Source organism: Panthera onca, chromosome E3 (assembly GCF_046562875.1).
Source record: "Panthera onca isolate mPanOnc1 chromosome E3, mPanOnc1 haplotype 2, whole genome shotgun sequence".
In the NCBI taxonomy this organism is placed as follows: Eukaryota; Metazoa; Chordata; class Mammalia; order Carnivora; family Felidae; genus Panthera; species Panthera onca.
The window spans coordinates 15,953,315-15,973,851 of NC_138354.1; the positions used below are offsets into that span (position 1 = coordinate 15,953,315).

Consider the following 20,537-nt stretch of genomic DNA (forward strand, 5'->3'; position numbering starts at 1 on the left):
GCCTGGGTGGCTCAGTCAGTCAAGTGTCTGACTTTGGCTCAGGTCATGATCTCATGATTTGGGAGTTTGAACCCCACATTGGGCTCTCTGCCGTCAGCACGGGGCCTGCTTCAGTTCCTCTGTTCCCCGCCTCTCTTTGTCCCTCTCCTGCTCTCTCTCTCTCTGAAATATAAATAAACATTTAAAAAAAGGGGCATCTGGGTGGCTCATGTCCAGTTGAGTGTCCGACTTCAGCTCAGGTCATGATCTCACAGTTCGTGGGTTTGAGCCCCGCATTGGGCTCTGTGACGTCAGCATGGTCTCCCTCTCTCTCTGACCCTCCCCTGGTCATGCTCTGTCTCTCTCAAAAATAAATAAACGTTAAAAAATAAATAAAGCTCAATGGTTTGGAAAAAGGCTCCCTTTGGTGTCCAGTCAAATGGAGGACCATGAACCAAAGCAGTTCTTAATACAGAACTTGATTCACTTCACTTGTGGTTGATTCACATGTCTCAACACATACCCATTTGTATCCTTTCTTTCCAAACTCCAGGAAAGACAGTGAAGATAACTGAACCTTCTTTTAGTGGCCCTCTTTAGACCACTTTTAAGAAATGCAGGTGTTGTTGGTTCAGATATGAAGTTAGGGGTTCTGGGGGTTACACGCTTGTTTTGTTACCAATGAACTTAAGTTCCTTGAAGGAAATCAAGTTTTGCGTTCCATTTAATGTCAAGGAATAACACAGAACTCTTCACTTAACAACATTAAAAAAAAATTAAACACTTAAATGTTTTACAAGTTAGTGGTAAGGTCCATTTCCTAAATCCTGAGGTTCTAGAGAACGCGTTTGTTGTATTCAATAAAATATGGCTGAACTATATTTTAAATGGATTCATCTTCCTTGCAGATGTTACCTTTTTAGGGGACTGAGTGGAGCATTCAGGGGGAGCTGAAGTAAAGCCGTGGGCAAGATCTGATCAGCACGTGCATGTGCTTATAGAACTCTAAGCACTAATTCCTTTCTCATGAATTCTTGACAGCCGTATATATCGTGAGCCCACACGCATTCCAGTACTGGAATCTCTTAAGATTTCTGCCTGTGTCTTCTATAAATTACATCTAGTTTAAGGGAAAAAGAATCAACTCAGGACACCTGTAGAAATGAAGTTACAGTATCAGCTTCAAGAATAGTTTGTAGGAAGACTGGATTCATTGCAGCTTTTTGTTTGAAATGTAATACTGCAGTGCAAGAAGGACGGCCGTACAGCTCCCACAGGTCACGTCTACATTTATTTTATACCAAAAAAGTTATGTGCAACAAATAAACATTCTTACATATTTACATTTGTTTTTACCAGTTAGCAAAACTGTGTCCTAAATCTCTGGTAAAGAATATTTCTATCTATATTAAAGGGGAAGTCTGCCCAGTGAACTCCACTTTAAATGAATGTTTACTCCAGAGCTGAAAGCACTAGTAATAAATATTTTCGATGGAACATACTATACAGGTCATACACCTAATACTTAGGCCATGCTTAATACAGTTTTATAACAAAACATTTCACCTTTTCTGGGCTAATTATTTGTAAAAAACAAACAAAAAAACCAAGTAGCCTGGATTCCCACCCCTGCCCCTTTTGTTTGATTGAAGGGTAGTTCTCACAGATTAGGAATCATTAGTGCTGCCTAAAATGTCTGAATAGAAATGTTCCACCAATGCTTATATCTCGGGGGAAAACCCATGAGGACAAAGGTTGCAGGTTAGGTATTCCTTCCCAATAGGTTGCCAATAATGATAGTGAATTTCTTGTTGGCATTTGTCCAATAGAGATTTTCAAGACAAGGTCTGTCAGCATTCACTCACGTTAAGCAGTGGTTCTAATCTCAGTTACAAAGCAATTGCTGAAGATTACTTTGCACTTTTGCTGATAATCTTAAAGATATAAATGAAATACAAACAAATAAAAGCCAACAATTTAGGTTTAATTAGGTTTAATTTCACTGTAGTCTTGGTCCTATATCCTACTTAGTAGGGTCCAAAGATCTCTTGTACCAAATGGCAGATCTCTGTATGAAACAGTCAATGCTTTCAACATCTTTAAAAGTAATAGATTTAAAGAGAGGTGACATACATAAAGGAAAAGTAATTCCTGGCACACAGCTAGTTAAACCTGAGTTATTTCACCAGTTTACCTTCCTGGAAAGCACCTAGCTGAAATGCAAAACTGAATGAAATCCTCCAAATCACCTAGATTGCCTAGAATTTATCATTTAACCACAGCTTCTCTCATTTCTTCAAATGATATGACTACACAGTAAATAAGAGGCTTCATTTGTTACATACAACTTATTCCCAAAACCAAGAAGCATGGAATAACTGCAAAAAACAGAAATCCAATTCTCCCTCCCCGCCGCAGTTTGTTCTTCAATGTCGGTGGCTGGTAATGTCGCAGTGTTTTAAATAGTCTCAAAAAGTCGTAACGATCCTCAAATTTTATAGCATGGTGTTTTCTCCTTCTTGGAGTGGAAGAGAGGATGTAGAGGGGAGCCTAAATTCTTCCAGGGCAAAAATATCCCAGCACCCACTGGGGTCCTGTTACTGACATACTGGCATTACCCTGCTGTTACTTCAGGCGGCACACCTTCATCACTCAGTGAGAAAACAAAGAGATTAATTCTACTGGGCTCATAGGAATGTGGCAAAAAATTTTTGTACAACTGAAACAGTGGTGTTTCCCCCAAGGCTTAGGAAAGCAAAGGAAAATCTTGAAGGGTCTGGCTGAACGTTTTTACATTTTATCACATAAGAGTTGACATTTGCAAGAACACAACATCAAGACAAGCTTTAACTATACTCTGCTGATTGATACCAAATATGATGAAAATCCATTTGAAATTGGGACATGAGGAACTTATTTAGCACAACCAGTGTTATATATACCACAGAAGTCTTCACTGTTAACCTTTTCCATTCTAGCCTAGAAGAAAGAAGCAGCAAACTGCCTGGCAGACCGGGAAGCACTGCGATAAGGTGACCTCATTGTACAAGTTCTCCAACATTACGACTTGTTTCTCCACAAACACCAGACATCCGATCAATGCTTTCTAGAGTTCTTTAACTAGAAACAAGAACAATACACACATAATAAAACAGGCATTGAAATATTCACATTCATGGGAAAACAGCCTTGAAATCTGAATTCAACTTTCACAAAACCTGTTAAAACCCGTTGGAAGTTCATTACAATTCAGATTTTATACCTGCCTTGGGCCAGAAAAATACAATGCATCAATTAGGACAGTTAGTTGGAAACTGCTGAACAGTTGCTGACTCTACACAGTACGGTTTACAGAGCAGAGCCTGTCCCCTCCCTTCAAAAAGAAGGCTTATTAAAGAAAAGTCACTGGTCTATTTTTAACATAATGATTAATCTAACTGGAAGCAAAAACATTGCTACTACTTCTCAATCTAAGGAACAAAATGATTGTACAGAACCTTTTTATAGACTGATGCAGGCTTTCTACTTCATGGTAAGAGGAAGGAAGGACACTTCTGCCCAAGTTCAACACACAAAATATTTGGTTTGAGATTTAAGACAGAAGGCACTTTTAACATTCTGATATAAGGTGTTAACCATAGAAACATACTGTCACACTTTCATTTGGGTTTATTCAAATCACTCTTAAAACCTATGCATTGCGTAGTTACTAGAAGGAGTAGTGACACCATTAGTGTATTTTACCTTCAGATATTTCTACCCGTACTACTCCCGGTTATGCAAACTGAGCAGCGTGTCAGCCCTAAAATTTACAAATCTAGTATGGACTCTAAAACAATTAGAAACTAGACATCCAATTAGTGCAGAATTAAACAGGAAATACTACAGAGCTACCCAAGAGCAATCCTACTCTGGAGCAACTGGGCTTATACTGGTTATTTCAAGGTCCTAATACTGTTTGGTCGACTGGCACCGATGTTAAGGAAGAATATCTGCATGAAAATTCAACTGCTGTAAGAGACTTTTCCTAAAAATGCCATGTTAATATTTCCAGCTTTTCTCCAAAGAAATCTACCCATTTCCCCATTTTTAGTGTCCTGAAGGCCTTGGATGTGAAGGTCTGGTCACATGACTCATTTTGGTAAGGTTATAATCAATCCAGTTTTATGACTAGACACAGGCTTGACTTGAATGTCCAAATTTAGTTTCTTCCTTTCTGAGGAAGGAGATGAAAGGGAACCAACTACCCTATTATTTTTGCTGTCAGTGCTGGACCCACAGCTGTCAGTACTTTTCACAAGATGCTCTGTATGGACTTACTATTTTCACTATTTCTTCGGTCAACGTTGAGCTGACAATTCTTCATCGCTACACTTCAACTAAACTGTACAGTAAGTTCTGCAGGGATGGATCCAATATTTCTACCTTTATTTACAAATATCACATAAATGGATTCTAGTTGAATCTACATGTTTAAATCCATCGGCTAAAAACATATTACATATTGTAAACATGGCAATATTTAATACAGTATCTATTCTAAAATATTTTCATGTCATGATCACATTTGTTATACCTGAAATTGAATTTATACACATTAGAGAATTACTAGCAATGGTTGCTCACTTTACAATCAAGGGCAGGGGGCTAGGGCTACATTTTATTATTTCAGAAACATTTTCAAAGTAAAGTTAAAGCTTGTCTTTGATTGGCTCGGCATATCCTTTTTTTTTTTTTTTGTATCCATATTTAAAATGAAGATTGACACAAAATAGCTAGGGCCCCTTCTAATTTATAGGATTTTATAAAATCAGTTTAAGATTCTCAGGGAAAGTGTCTGTTGTGAAGAATTAAAAAACAAAAAACAAACAAACAAAAAAAAAAAACGCTGCAAAATAAACTTAATGGAAAAGGGAACTTCAGGCCGTCAGTCCAGAGCTGGTCAGGCTGTCAGTCTTGCTTAGGCTGCAGCTGCCGTTTCCAGGCCTCATTCAAATAAACTAGTCGTTTGTAGTTGATGATAAGAAGAATGAAGTTCAGCACATATGTGATGACACAGATGATGCAAAACTCCTTCAGCACAAAGTACAGAATGTAGGCCAGGTACAATGACCCCACCACAGACACGATGGAGGACGTCATGAGGATTAAAGCTGCGACTGCACTTGCTGTCATGCCTGCAAGAGAAAGAGACGTGTGGCTCCATCAGTCCTTGACAATGGCGAGAAAGTTTCTGAGTTAAAAGCTAGCACTCCATGATTTGCTGCAGCGTTGCAATACTGATTTTACTGCAAAATGCTATGGAATTTGAGAACGAAAGTTACTCATCTATTTTATTAAGATTATGCAGGGTGACTTTTGCACACAGAATACCAGTTTTATAGCTGCAGTGTTTTTGATTTGTCAGTATTCTAGGTGAAGTATCACTTCTATCATAAACTAGCTTTAGTTAAGTCATGCAAAGAAAATATGCAGTCTTGTAATCACATTATGCAATGAGCCAGTCTGTAAAATTGACAGTCTCACCCCCTCCTAATGGATAAAGGAATGTGAGGACCACAACCTTCTCTCCCAAGCAGGACACGCTTCCCCTGGCCTTTGCACTGGAGGCTCCCCATGTGTGGGAAGTAAAATTTGCTTTCCATGTGTAGATCAAATTTATCAAAAATCCGAAATGGGAGAGGATTATACCAATATGCTGCTGAAGAAGGGAAAAAAAAATTGTAGTAAACATTTCAGAAAGGGCTCGCCCTGGAAGATAACGGAAACCACATTTGGCCAGTCGGCCACATGTGGGTCAAAGCAGATCAAGAAAAAAGGCGGTTATGTGCACTAAACCAGGGCTCTCTCGGTGCTGACATCCTCACGTGTATTGTTTTGTAATTTCCCACAGCTAACAGAAATGAGAACGTGTGTGCTTATTCTCAAGGACAGAGGAGTTAGAGCATTTTACACTACCCTCCTACCCAACAACTAACGGACAAGGAAAACACAAAGAGGAAAAAATAATTGGTGGTAGGAGGTTTGAAGAAGTTAATTAAGGAGCTGAAATCCCCACCTCCTGTTGAATGAGAAGCTGCCTGGAGGCTATAGTCTCACCATAAAGGCCTGACTTGCCCACAGGACTGGTCAGTACTAAAGTATGACCTCTCATAAGACTCTTCAAGACTAAGATACTATTGGATTACTTACAGTGAGGGACTGGCCAACCTGGCCACCTGCTTTTGTAAATAAAGACTGACTGGAACCCAGTCACACGCACTCATTTAGGTAACATCTGTGGTAGAGCTGAGTAGCTGCGACAGCCAGCAAAGCCTAGATGGTTTTCTGTCTGGCCCTTAAACAGTTTGCTAACGTCATCGATGCTAAATGTCTAAAACTTCAAAAATTAATGCTGCCACATTAATTTTAAAAAGAAAGTGAGTTTCAGAATGATACGAACTGTTATTTACTTCCTCCATCACTCTTTTCCTTGAGATAATAATCGTTTTTACCTCCTAATACTGATGTGTGGATTAAAAGAGCTGATAGGTGGGGCGCCTGGCTGGTAGAGAGTGCAACTCTTGATCTCAGGGTTGTGAGTTCAAGCCCCACGTTGAGCTTAGAGCTTAGTTAAAAAAAAAAAAAAAAGATAAATAAAGGAGCTAATAGGTACAAAGCACTTCGAATGCTCCATAAATACTGGCTGTTGGTTAAGTACTATTGTACCAAACCTGTCCTAACATAACGTAATGTAGGCTGGTGGCTTGGGACACAATTCCCAGTGGAATTTACAATGTGCTGTAACTCTAAGTAAATGACAGTACTATCAAACAATGGAATATTTTGCAGCTGTAAGGAAGGATGAAGACACTTAGTGGACTGCTATGGATATCAATGTATTAGTCAAGCAAAAAAGAAAGCAGAGTATATAGAACGGTATGTATAGCATATTTTAAAAGCAGGAAAATTAAGATGATATATTTGTATTTTCTTGGATATGCCTTGCGAAACTCTACAGCAACAACAAGCAGATACCAGTTGGGCATGAAAGGCAGTAGGAAGTGGGCAGAGGGGGATGAGGGGTGAGGTAGGCGTTTCGCTGGACAGCATTTTAATTTTTTTTTTTTTACTTTTGAACTCATGAATGTATTACCTATGGAAAAATTAAAAATGCTGTCTCTCAAACACCTTAGAAGGGAGTGAAGATGATGTGCTCTGGAAAACTGTTAAATGAGCTCACATATGCCTTCAATGTGCCTCCAGACATTAAAAATGCATGTGAATGCACAAAATTGTGAACAGAAAAGATACATAGGATACATATGATTTAAAAATATATATATAAGGAAATTCACAAATCAAATATTATAAATAGAAATTTGTTCCATCTCTATCTCCAAAAATTAACATAGTCAAAAGCATGTTTTGGGCTATTTTAATTTTGGCTTATATGTTTGGATTTATAGATTCTTCTTTAGAAATCCAAACAGAAAAAATAAATGGAATAAAAAATAAAAATCTCACTCCTGGCCTCCAACCACCAGACCCTTTCCTATGCATTCACATGCATATATATAACATAAACTTGTATCTATTATACTATAATTTACTTTTTTCACTAACCTATGTCTTGATCCTTCCAGAATATACATGTAGACCTACTTTTTCCTTAAATGGCTACATAGTATTTTCTAGTATGGAGGTAACCTAATTTATTCAGCCATTACGTTTGAACGCTTCCAATTTTTTTGCTATCTTAAACTGTACTGCTGTGCATATCCTTGTGTATATTTTTGTATTTCTATAGGATATAGAACAGGGCAAACTTGATAAGGAATATTTAGAAAACTGAGATTCACAATTTGCCTCATAACAAATCAACTTCAGCTAGACAGAAGAGCAGAAAAGAGCTGGCAGATAATAGGGCAGAATATTAACAATTGAAGCCCAAAGATAAAAATGGATAGATTTAACTCTAAAAACATAAAAAATTTTCGTATGATCAAAATTCACCAAACTAACATAAAAAAGGAAAAAGAATGAGTAAAATGTTTCTAACAAATAGGGAAATGGACTATTATCAGGATCCCATCAACAAAAGTGACAATGTAAGGAAATTAAAATGTAATAGTGGCTGTACTTTGTAACTACTGAATTAGAAATTTAAACATTAAAAAAAAAAATCTATGTGTTTTGACTCATCCATCTCATGTTTGGAAATTTATTTTGCAGAACTAATTCAAGGAGGGAGGTGTGTGTGAAGGGGTCTTTAAACGATGTTGATCACCACAGTGTTAATGAGCACAAAAAAATTGAAACCTTGTTATCAACAACAACAAAAAACTGAAAAGGAGAAACAACATAAGGATTCACATAAAATTAAGTAAAAAGAACAGAAAGCAATGGGAATAGTGGAGGTGTAAAGGTGATGAAATTATGCACATGGTTCACTGTTAATGTTTTCTCAGTGCGTAATAGTTTTAAGTAACCACACAGTATATAAAGTAATAAGAAAAAAAGTTTCCAGGGAAGACTGGAGTAATAAGTTCTCTGATTGGGACTGGTTTTTCTGGACACTATGGGATGTTGCCATCCTTGATTAAACACCAACAGATACCAAGTTCAGCATCAGCATCATCAAAATCTTAGGGAGCCAAATTTTCACAACAGAAAAATGTACTGCAAACTAGTGGTTCTATCATTAACATGCTTTTATTTAATGTAAAGACATTTCAGGGAAAAGACACAAAGTACTAAATGGAATACAACAAAACAAACTTATTTTTGTATTGCTGTATACTTACCAAGTAATAATTGTAGTATATAAAATATAAGTCCAAAGACACTGTTTGGCTGGTTTAATACACCATCCTTTCCAAAAATGGAACCCAAAAGACCAAATCCTCGACCCCATCTGTAAAATAAGGAAAACCAATAACCCTATTTTGAGTCCTCCTATTTTTAAAAATATAAAATTACTTGAGAATGCCATGCCAATACACCCATCTGAATCTCTAAGTTGCCTATTTCTATATATTCTCTTATGCAAAAGGTAGGATAAAGTACTCTTTTTAAATGTTTACTTATCTTGAGAGAGAGCGCACACACGCACGAGCAGGGAAGGACAGAGAGAGAGGGAATCCCAAGCAGGCTCCGCGCTGTCAGCACAGAGCCCAACGAGGGGCTCAAACTCACAAACTGCAAGATCATGACCTGAGCCAAAGTTGGACGCTTAACTGACTGAGCCACCTAGGCACCCTCAAAGGACTCTTTCTCTGATGGCATTAGTATCTGCAGAGGAAGGGCTCTCTCAATTTAAGCCAGAGCCTCCTAGCAGCAGCACCACTCACATTTTGGGCTAAAGAATTCTTTACAGTTGGGGGCGGTTCAGTGCATGACAGGGAGTTCAGCAGTATCCCTGGGCGCTGCCCACTAGATGCTAGTAGTACAACCCGCCAGTTGCGACAACCAAAAATGTCTTAAGCCATTGCCAAATGTTCCTGGAGGGGGACAAAACCACCCCCGTTGAAAGCCACTGACTTAAGCTGCCCTATTTCTTCATTCAAAGTCTGTAGACTGCAGTGTTGCTTCCTGACAAATTTCACCAGGATATGCAATAGGAAATGTATCTTGGGAACACATCTTTAAATGTAGAACAAGAGCAGAAACTATAGGCCCTTCCTAGAATCATACATATACCTCAAGAGTAAAAAATTGACACACTATTTGTTCCATTGTTTTTATTTGCAGTTTAACCTCAAGTTTTGCATTTCACTTCACATTTTCAGAATATTTTCCTATTTTTTAAAAAGATTACTTCTGATCTAATAAAATTTGATTCAAATATCAAACTAACATTTACTTCGGATGAAAACTTTTGAAGATAACTTTAACTACGAGCATGCTTTTTAAAATACCAGAAAGAAAACACTAATGGTTTTAAGTCCATAGCAAAGCACTCAATAAAACCTAAACTTTGGTTTGGAAAACAAACTACCTGAAGACAAGGATAAATAAGTGATTCTTTATTTGTCACACTATTTTAAAATTTTTTTAATGTTTATTTTTGAGAGAAAGAGAGAAAGAGCGTGAGTGGGGAAGGGCAGAAAGAGAAGGAGACACAGAATCTGAAGCAGCCTCCAGGCATTGAGCTGTCAGCACATGACATGAACTCATGAACCGCAAAATCATGATCTGAGCCGAAGTCGGACGCTTAACCGACTGAGCCACCCAGGAGCCCCCATCACCCTACTTTAAAAATATATATATTTTTTACAAGCAAGCGAGAGCCCTGAAGATTTTTACTGTACAGAGTTACACACTTTGAGGAACACAAAATAATCTCCACGTTTCTGTATTCTTTCACACATCAAATACTCATTGCGCATGTTCTAGGTGCAGATAATGGGTCAGGCATTGGAATCCAGGAGAGAACCAGTCAGAAGAGGTGGTGCCCTTGTGGAACTCTTATTCCATTTAGGGAGGAGAAGTAGTGAACAGGTGAACAAATGACAAAGTTATCTCCAGAAACGGATGAAACCATTAACAGATATGTGGGAAAAGTGAGGCGGGAGATTATTCGAGACCAGAGCTTCTGAAAATTTAAAAGTGCATATGATCACTTTGGGGTCTCATTAACATGCAGGTTTTCCTTTAGCAGGTCTGTGTTAGGGCCTAGGACTCTGTGTTTCCAAACAAAACAAAACAACTCCCAGCTCAAGCTTCTAGTCTGAGGACCACACTCAGTACCACTCAGCTCTAGACAGAGAAGGGGTCGAGGGAGCTATTCTAGCTAGATGGTCAGAGATGGCCTTTTCCAGGAACTAAAATCCTGAATGAATTAAATCCTGAATGATGAAAAGCAGCCAATCTCAAGAGGAACAGCAAGTACAAAGGCCTTGAGGCAGGAATGAGCGATGAGTGTCCTAAGGCCATCAAGGCTGACACAGGATGAGGGAAGAATGGCAAGAGAATGAGGCACCCAGTCATTTACATCATTTATGGCCTTGTTTATAGGCCATGATGAAGAGTTTGAATTTTATTCTAATTGCAATGGGAGGGCATTCAGTGGCTTTAAATAGGAGAGTAATATAAGCTTATTTATGATCGCTCTTGACTATTGTGTAAAAAACAAACTGCAGGAGAGCAAGAGCAGCCGGAAGAAACTATATGCAATCAACTTCTTAGCCCCACTCATCTGAGGTAGGAATTCAAATGTAAATCACCACCTTTGGCAATGGAAATAATTGGGCACACTGCCAAAATTATAACCGGCAAACAGAATTTTTACATATTCCAAACACTGATCTCTAATTATTCACATAGGATCATGTCAATCTTTTTCCTGAAAACAATGCAGAAATCCATAGAATGAATATATTGGCTTATCACAGTAATACGTATATAAGGTTTAAAAATCAAATAACACTGAAAGTCTTACAAAATAGACACCCCATACTCCAGCCCTCTCCACACACAGTTCTGACCCCCAGAGGCAACCATTTTGATATCTTTTAACCTTTTTTCCCTATTTAATTCCACATTTCTAAATAATATGCTTACATGGCTATTTCTTGACTTCTGGATTCTAAATATCTTCTGATTTTCTAATATGGTAGACTAGAATGTTGCTTTAAAGAAACATTTTATTGTGGAAAGCGTTAAATGTACAGATGCAAAGTTAACAGAACAATCCATGTAATCTCATCACCCAGCTTCAAAATTAAACCTCTTTTGTTTCATTTCCACCTCTACCCACACACCACTCATGATGATTTTTAGTTATTTTTTAAATTTTAATGCACAAATCTTAACTTTTCTGTAATTAAAAAAAAAATTTTTTTAACGTTTATTTATTTTTGAGACAGAGAGAGACAGAGCATGAACAGGGGAGGGTCAGAGAGAGGGAGACACAGAATCCGAAACAGGCTCCAGGCTCTGAGCTGTCAGCACAGAGCCCGACGCGGGGCTTGAACTCATGGACCACGAAATCATGACCTGAGCCGAAGTTGGCCGCTTAACCGACTGAGCCACGCAGGCGCCCCAACTTTTCTGTAATTTTGATGAATGGAACACCTGACTACTCCTGGATACATCTGAGTAGTCCTGGTATACTAATTCTGGTATACTCACTAATAGTGTGAAAGGTGAATTTAAGTACCTTTCCTAAACAAACAAACGAACAAACAAAACCCAAACATTCCAACACCAGAGAGTCTTCCCATCTCCCCAATTAAGTTCTGTTAGTTCCTTCCTGTCGATCCACACTCCTCTTTACCACAAGCAGTAAGTACCTGGCTATCTAGGTAGGAATCCAACCTCAAAACCAAAATTAGATCTCTGGTCTTCCTGATCACAGTGCTACGGCGTTTCCCTTACGTCACATTAAGTTATAAAGTACAATTACCATTCTAGCATTTTCAACCAAACAGAACGATCACTTAATTACTTGATGAATATAATAAAGTTTAATAAACTTTGATGAACGATGGAATAAGTGTTAGCAAGTCAACTCACAAAGTAGACTGACATTATGTAAGATTATTTTCCTTGGAAAGGTCAATGAGAACAGATTTTCATAAATGACCCTTAAAACTGCTAAGGGTGGTTGTAATTTAAAAACTTCTTGGTGAATTTTTTTCAAGTTGGGACATTTGAAAATACTGAGTTTTCCCCCACTTCTAAAAGCTATATGGAACTATATGAGATACATTTTATGTGCTAACTTTATTCCTGGCTTTATCTTAGTTTCTAACCATTTTCTCCTTGTCCCATCTATAATCACAATTCTATTATTTTACTTATCCCAGACCTGCCCCAAGTAATTTATGGAAGGAGGTGGGATATTAACCAATTGAGGAAAAAAAAATGTTCTCATTTTTTTAAAATGATGATCTTTTTGGTCATTAAAAAAATTATTTTAATATTTATTTATTTATTTATTTAAAAAAAATTTTTTTAACGTTTATTTTTGAGACAGAGAGAGACAGAGCATGAACAGGGGAGGGGCAGAGAGAGAGGGAGACACAGAATCTGAAACAGGCTCCAGGCTCTGAGCAGTCAGCACAGAGCCCGACGCGGGGCTCGAACTCACGAACCGTGAGATCATGACCTAAGCCAAAGTCAGACGCTTAACTGACCAAGACACCCAGGCGCCCCAATGTTTATTTATTTTTGAGAGAGAGAGAGAGAGACCAGAGCACAAGCAGGGGAGGGGCAGAGACAGAGGAAGACAGAAGAATCCGAAGCAGGCTCTAGGTTCTGAGCGGTCAGCACAGAGCCTGACGTGGGGCTCGAACTCACAGACTGCGAGAGCATGACCTGAGCTGAAGTTGAATGCTTAACCGACTGAGCCACCCAGGCACCCGTTGTTGGTCATTTTTTATTAAGTTTTTAATTTTAATTCCAGTGTAGTTAACATACAGTGTTATAGTAGTTTCAAGTGTACGATATAGTGATACAACACTTCCAAACATCACCCAGTGCTCATCACAACTGTACTCTTTAATCCCTATCACCTATTTTGCCCAATCCCCCCCACCCCCTGCCTTCCCTCTGACAATCAGTTTGTTCCCTATAGTTAAGAGTCTGTTTCTTGGTTTGTCTTTTTCCCTTTGCTCATTTTTTTTGTTTCTTAAATTCTACATGCGTGAAATCATATAGTATTTGTCTTTCTCTGGTCTATTTTGCTTAGCATTATACTCTCTAGCCCCATTCATGTTGTTGCAAATGGCAAGATTTCATTCCTTTTTTATGGCTGAGTAATATTCCATTTTACACACACACACACACACACACACACACACACCCCACATCTTCCTTATCCACTCATCTGTCGATAGACACTTGGGCTGCTTCCATATCTTGACTATTGTAAGTAATGCTGCTATAAACATAGGGGTACGTGTATCCCTTTGAATTATTATTTTTGTATTCTTTGGGTAAATACCCAGTAGGGCAGTTGCTGGATCTTAGGGCAGTTCTATTTTTAGCTTTTTGAGGAACCTCCATACTGTTTTCCACAGTGGCTGCACCAGTTTGCATTCCTACCAACTGTGCAAGAGGGTTCCTTTTTCCCCACATCCTGGCCAAAAGCTGGTTCTTGTGTTTTTTATTTTAGCCATTCTGACAGTGATATCTCACTGTAGTTTTGATTTGCACTTCCCTGATGAGTGATGTTAAGCATCTTTTCATGTGTCTTGTTGGCCATATGTACTCCTTCTTTGGAGAAATGTCTGTTCATGACTTCTGCTCATTTTTTAAATTGGATTATTTATTTCTTGGGTGTTGAGTTGTATAAATCCTTTATTTATTTTGGATACTAACCTTTTATTGATGTCATTTGCAGACATTTTCTCCCATTCATTAGGTTGCCTTTTAGTTTTGTTGGCTGTTTCCTTTGCTGCGCAGAAGATTTTTATTTTTTTTTATTTTTAGAAGATTTTTATTTTGATGAAGTTTATTTTTGCTTTTATTTACCTTGCCTCAGAAGACCTATCTAGAAAAATGTTGCCACAGCTGATGTCAGAGACATCACTGCCTGTGCTCTCTTCTACAATTTTATAGTTTCAGGTCTCACATGTAGCTCTTTGATCCATTTTGAGTTGACTTTTGTGTATGGTGTAAGAAAGTGGTCCAGTTTCATTCTTTTGCATGTAGCTATCCAGTTTTCCCAACACCATTTGTTGAAGAACCTGTCTTTTCCCCATTGTATATTTTTTCCTCCTTTGTCAAAAACTGACCATGTAATTTGTGGGTTTATTTCTGGGTCTTCTGTTCTATGGATCTATGTGTCTATCTTAATCCAGTACCATACTGTTTTGATCACTACAGCTTTGTAATGTACCTTAAAGTCTTGAATTGTGATACCTTCAGTTTTGTTTTTCTTTTTCAAGGTTCCTTTGGCTATTTGGGGTCTTTATTTTAAATTATTTTTTTAATGTTTATTTATTTTGGGGGACATAGAGAGGAGACAGAGGATCTGAAGTGGGCTCAGTGCTGACAGCAGAGAGCCCAATGTGGGGCTCAAACTCATGAACAGCAAGATCATGACCTGAGCGGAACTCAAGTGCTTAACCAACTGAGCCACCTGGGTGCCCTGGGGTCTTCTATGGTCCCATACAAATTTTAGGATTACATTCACAAGTTTTAAACTTCTGATGACTTTTATTTATTTGCTTATTTATATATTGGAAATCATTTGCTTTTTTCTTTGGTATTTAAATTTTGTAATGTGTGATGATTTTGCTTTTACCATTATATTTTAACAATACAATTTAATAATAGCAATTGAAAAATTCTCTTTATACAACAAATACATAGATATTTGAGTTCTAAGTATGTGTACTAAATTTAATCACCAAATTTCCACATGGAGAGACCTCCATTTCAGCAATACTTCCTGCCTCTTGACCCATTCCCTCACTTATCTCTTGCTAGGCTGGTAGCAAAAACTTGTTTGATTGATCAGTTTACAAGAAGGAACTGGGCATCTGTAGATCAGACCCTTCTGGATTCCTTCTTTGGGATCTATCTGAACAAAGCTGCATCTAAGACTAAACTTTTTTTTTTTTTTTAATGTTTATTTATTTTTGAGAGAGAGAGAGAACAGGAGCAGGGGAGGGGCAGAGAGAGAGGGAGACACAGAATCTGAAGCAGGCTCCAGGCTCTGAGCTGTCAGCACAGAGCCTGATGTGGGACTTGAACCCATGGACTGCGAGATCATGACCCAAGCCGAAGTTGGATGTTTAACCAACTGAGCCACCCAGGCGCTCCTATTTTTTTTAATTGTGGTAAAACACACACACACACACACACACACACACACACACACACACACATTAAATTGACCACCTTAACCATCTTTAAGTGCACAGTTCAGCAATGTTAAATATGCTTGCATTGTTGTGAAACATCTCCAGAACCTTTTTATCTTGCAAAACTGAAGGAACTCTGCTTTTCTCTCTCCTCCCAGTCCCTGGCAACCACCTTTTCATTTTGTTTCTATGAATTTGACTACCTTACTTTAGATACCTCATATAAGTGAAATCCCACAGTACCTGGCTTTATGTGACTGCTTATTTAGTACAGTTCCTTCAAGGTTCATACATGTAGCATGTGACACGATTTCTTTGCTTTTTAAATAAAAGGCTGACTAATATGCCATTTTCTGTGTATACCATACTTTGTTTATCCATTCGTCCATTCAGGGACACTGGGTTGTTTCCACCTCTTGCCATATAAAGCTTGTTTGCTATTTTTTTTTTCTGGTACCCCAAACAGTTACAACTGCTCTGGTAATTTTTCACCCATTCCTCTGACAGAAACAAGCCCCCTTGATAGTAAAGTTTCAGGTAAAGCCCAATGTCCAAGCAAATCAAAGATGAGGCCCTTCAACAAGAGCTAGGACATCCTCTCCTACCATTTTGTTGTGAGAGTTAACAGCATGGTTCATGGGAGGAAGATGGCCCTGGGTGAAGATTAAAAAAAAAAAAAAAAAAAAAAAAAAGATATTTCTCTCATTCTAAAATCATGGGTTATGATACATCATCAATTTAGTAACAATTTTTCAGAGGAAAAGGTACCATATAAATATCTACATTCATCCAGATGTTAAAGCTAAATAACAATGGAACACAAAAATCAGAGAAACAAAGAAGTTAATGTCTGGGTTTAGAAAATCTTTGTCAAAGTTTCTTTTGAGGAAATGACCAGCTTGTACCAGGAAAGGGCCTCATTCCCAAGCCACTGTGGACACGAGGTGTGGAACAAAACTTAAAATTTTTTCAGGATGAAAGGTCTGTTTTTTCACATTATCTCAAGAACCCAAAAGGGTCAAAAACCACTAAAAAGGAAAAATGGATCCTGGAAAATGCACAACAGTGGGATAATCCTTGTATTGGCCTAGCATAATATCTGGTAATACCATATGTGAAAAAAATACTTGTGATTACTACTATAAAAATTTCTGAGGAACTTGATGGAAGACTTAGATTCTCATTTGGTAAGATTTTTTAAATTTGTTTTCATGATATTAGTTCTCTGATCTTGGAGTCACCCTTCTCAGAGGCAAGCACTTTCAACTCATTTTAGTGGTTTCTTTGGTATTTACCCAGAAATTTCTTTGTATACACATTCAAATGATCTTTTCAGATAATCTATTCAATGATGCAGCAAGCCACAGAGAAATACAGTCCATACCACGGTCTGGCCTTTGGCTTTCATGACATTGCTTAGTGTGTGGTTCTCCACAATCTTTGTTTTACTGTTGTCTCCGTAATTCAGCCGCTGTGGCGCTTCCTTATATTCTCAGCCAGCAAGCTTCCTTCACATTTCTTCCCTCCACCCCCAAGGTGAAGTCTTACAGTGACCATATTATTTATTTATGTAAAATTTAACAACTCTCTGAACTCTGTCAGTATTTTAATTAGGATTATTGTTGTTTTCTCTTCATCATCTGGTTACATTTACACAGGTTTTGAATGGTCCACCCCATCCCTTGTTTTCCCATAAGCCCTGGGAAATGTACTTTTTAAATGTACTTTTGATCAAAGTATCATTTACATATAGAAAACTACCCACAAGTGTATTAAACTTAATTTCCAGGAGTCTCCACTCCCATTTTCTTTTATTTGATGTTAAGTCACTTTTAAGCAATAAATTCCTAGTCCTGGTATTTTTAAGGTTCAATTCCATAGGAAATGCATTTTTTTCAGTAACATATTATATCAGAAATTCTATTAAAACTATAATTACATTTCTTTTTGTGCACAAATTGCTTTTCCTGGAGTTAATAATTCATTCTTATTTTTTCTTTTTCTATGCCACCATCATTAATTTTCCAAAATCCTTCTGAGCAATATTATCCCTTTTTTTTGACACCCTAACATGTTTTTTATTTTTTAAGTTTTTAAAAACTTATTTGGAAATATTTTCAAACTTATAAGAAGTCACAAAAATAAAAATAGAACAAAGAACACCCATATATTCTTTAGAAAGACTCACCTACTGTTATTTTACCCCATTTGCTTTTTTATTCCATCTCCCTCTCCTTCTCTCTACACATACACACACATACTGACTGTCATCCTAACTTCCAATCTCTTCCCTACCTCAAACCTTTCTTAGATCTCCCTTTTGCCCTTGGTTAATCACTTGTTTTGGTGAAACAATCTTTTAGTAGCTTCCCTGAGAAAATATTACACTGGAGGTAACATTTCTGAGATGTGGAGTCTTAAAATATCTTTCTTCTACCATCAGAGTGGATTGGTAGTTTTGGGGGTATATAATTATAAATTAAAAATAATTTTCCCTCAGGAGTTTTAAAGCCATTGTCCTTGAAAAACCTGCTGCCGTTCTGACCCTTGAATATGTCGTTTTTCTTCCTTTATGAGACTTTTAAGAAACTTCTTTTTAATCCTACTGATCTAAAAAAACTTTTTAAAGTTTATTTATTTTTGATAGAGAGAGACAGAGCACGAATGGGGGAGGAGCAGAGAGAGAAGGAGACACAGAATCCTAAGCAGGCTCCAGGCTCTGAGCTGTCAGCACAGAGCCTGCCTGATGTGGGGCTCGAACTCACCAACTGTGAGATCATGACCTGAGCCGAAGTCGGACGCTTAGCCAACTGAGCCATCCAGGTGCCCCTAATCCTGATGTTCTAAAATTTCACAGGGGCACTTGGGTGGCTCAGTCAGTTGAGCATCCGACTTCAGCTCAGGTCATGATCTCACAGTTGGTGAGCTCAAGCCCCATATCGGGCTCTGTGCTGACAGCTCAGAGCCTGCAGCCTGCTTCGGATTCTGTGTCTTCTCCTGTCTCTGCCCCTTCCCATGCTCATACTCTGTCTCTCTCTCTCTCAATAATAAATATACATTAAAATTTTTTTTTTAATTTCACAAAGGATGTGCCTTGATATAGGTCTTAAGTTGTTCATTTTGAAGGGTCCTTGGTAGGCCCTTTGAATGTACAAATTCATGTTTTTCAATGCCAGAAATTTTGCACATATTACCACTTAGCCAAATGTGGACTTCTTAAACTGAACCTCTAGGGGTTTTTTTTTTACCCCTTTCTTTTATTTTCCATCTCTTTTTCCTTTTACTCCATTTTCTTGGAGATTAACATGATGTAACTCTTCCAAGTCTTCTATTAAATTCACTTATTAAACTTACTGCTACCATATGTTTAATTTCTAAGTGTTCTCTCCTATCCTATGATTATTCATTTACATAAATAGAATCTTCTTTGTTTAAAGATACCACTTATTTCTTAGATCTAATGAGATAAAACCATCGATTTTTATTTTAGGTTTACTTCTTGGCAGCTTCATTTAGTTTCTTCTGAGTTCCTTGGTGCCATCTCTCATGTTGGAGACTTTTCTCAAATGTATGAGGATCCTTAACTGTCAATTCACTTGTAAGACCAAGGCATTAAAAATATGAATGTCAATTCTAGCCCTGGACAGAATACAATATGGCTATTCCAGCCTCTCTCTCTCTTCCCTACTGATTACAACTAAAAAATGAACAGAATACAGAGAGCAACTACCCGAGGATCCTAAAAAGGAAAAATAGCCAGTGGATAGAGAAGAAAGGTCAAAACTTGAATAAAAACCAGAACGGTGGAATTTTCTGAGGGTTTTTCCTCCTTTACCTTCTTCTTTTGAACCGAGGGTGGTATAAGTTGTGGAATTGTCCATGGGAAGAGATAATAAAAAAGGCCCACTTTCTGGCCAAAGGATGAGTAAAAGGGACCCATGTGAGTTGGAGAATGTGGGAGCTACCAAGTTTGTTTTCACATTTAATTTTTCCCTCCTGGTCTTGCCTAAAGGGAAGCAAGAGAACTGTACCTCAGGCATGGTTTGAGATACCTTGAATTCTGAGAGAAAAGCCTCTCTCTGTCTGGAAAAAATAAGAAAAGGGGCCCCTGTGGTCTTAAGTATGTGGGAGGAATCCTGTAATTTTTCTCTTTTCTCTCATGGCTTTACCCCAAGGGTGAAGTCAGTCACGTGGAACCGTAGAACAGTAAGAAGGGCTAAAGCTCTCTGTGAGAAACCTGTCTTTTTAGCAGGAGGAATTGTGAAAGGGGCCACTGGGAGTCAGAGATTAGGAAGAGAATCCCAGCAAAGAGCAAGCCAAATAAGGGACCCTTAATTCTGAATAGGAATTAACAGAAGTCCCAGAATCATCCTTGAGATGCAGCATGGAACAGATCCAAAGAAGTATAGCAAAGTCTTTGAGAACTAAACTACTGTATAAACCACCACTCAAGGTGCAGACTAACTAACTACTGAGTGTGGCATGTGAAGGGAAACTCAACCAGGAGAACACGGAAAGCTTCGTCTATAGTGGGAGAGACAGAACCTGTAGTCTTAATCTGATTGAGTTATTGCCAAAACAAACATCAGCATCTCAGAAGATCTTTAACAGGACCCAAAGTCTAACAAAATAATATTCAAAATACACTTAAAATAACATGCCAAAATGACATAACGTACAAAGAATTAAAAAAAAGTGACTAACTCTCAAGGCGAAAAAATAATTAATAGATGTCAAGCCTAAAATAACACAGGTATTACC

General features: G+C 37.9%; 1 protein-coding gene across 1 annotated transcript in view; it reads right to left on the bottom strand.

Moving 5' to 3' along the window:
* Positions 1 to 1,251: 1,251 nt before the first annotated feature.
* Positions 1,252 to 20,537, bottom strand: part of VKORC1L1 (vitamin K epoxide reductase complex subunit 1L1) — a 63,384-nt gene continuing 44,098 nt past the window's right edge. The window contains exons 2-3 of the mRNA XM_060649123.3: positions 8,766 to 8,875; positions 1,252 to 5,156 (exon numbers count right to left, since the gene is read on the bottom strand). Of these exons, the coding sequence (XP_060505106.1) occupies positions 4,930 to 5,156; positions 8,766 to 8,875 (337 nt within the window). The 3' untranslated portion in view covers positions 1,252 to 4,929. The remainder of the gene's footprint in view (positions 5,157 to 8,765; positions 8,876 to 20,537) is intronic.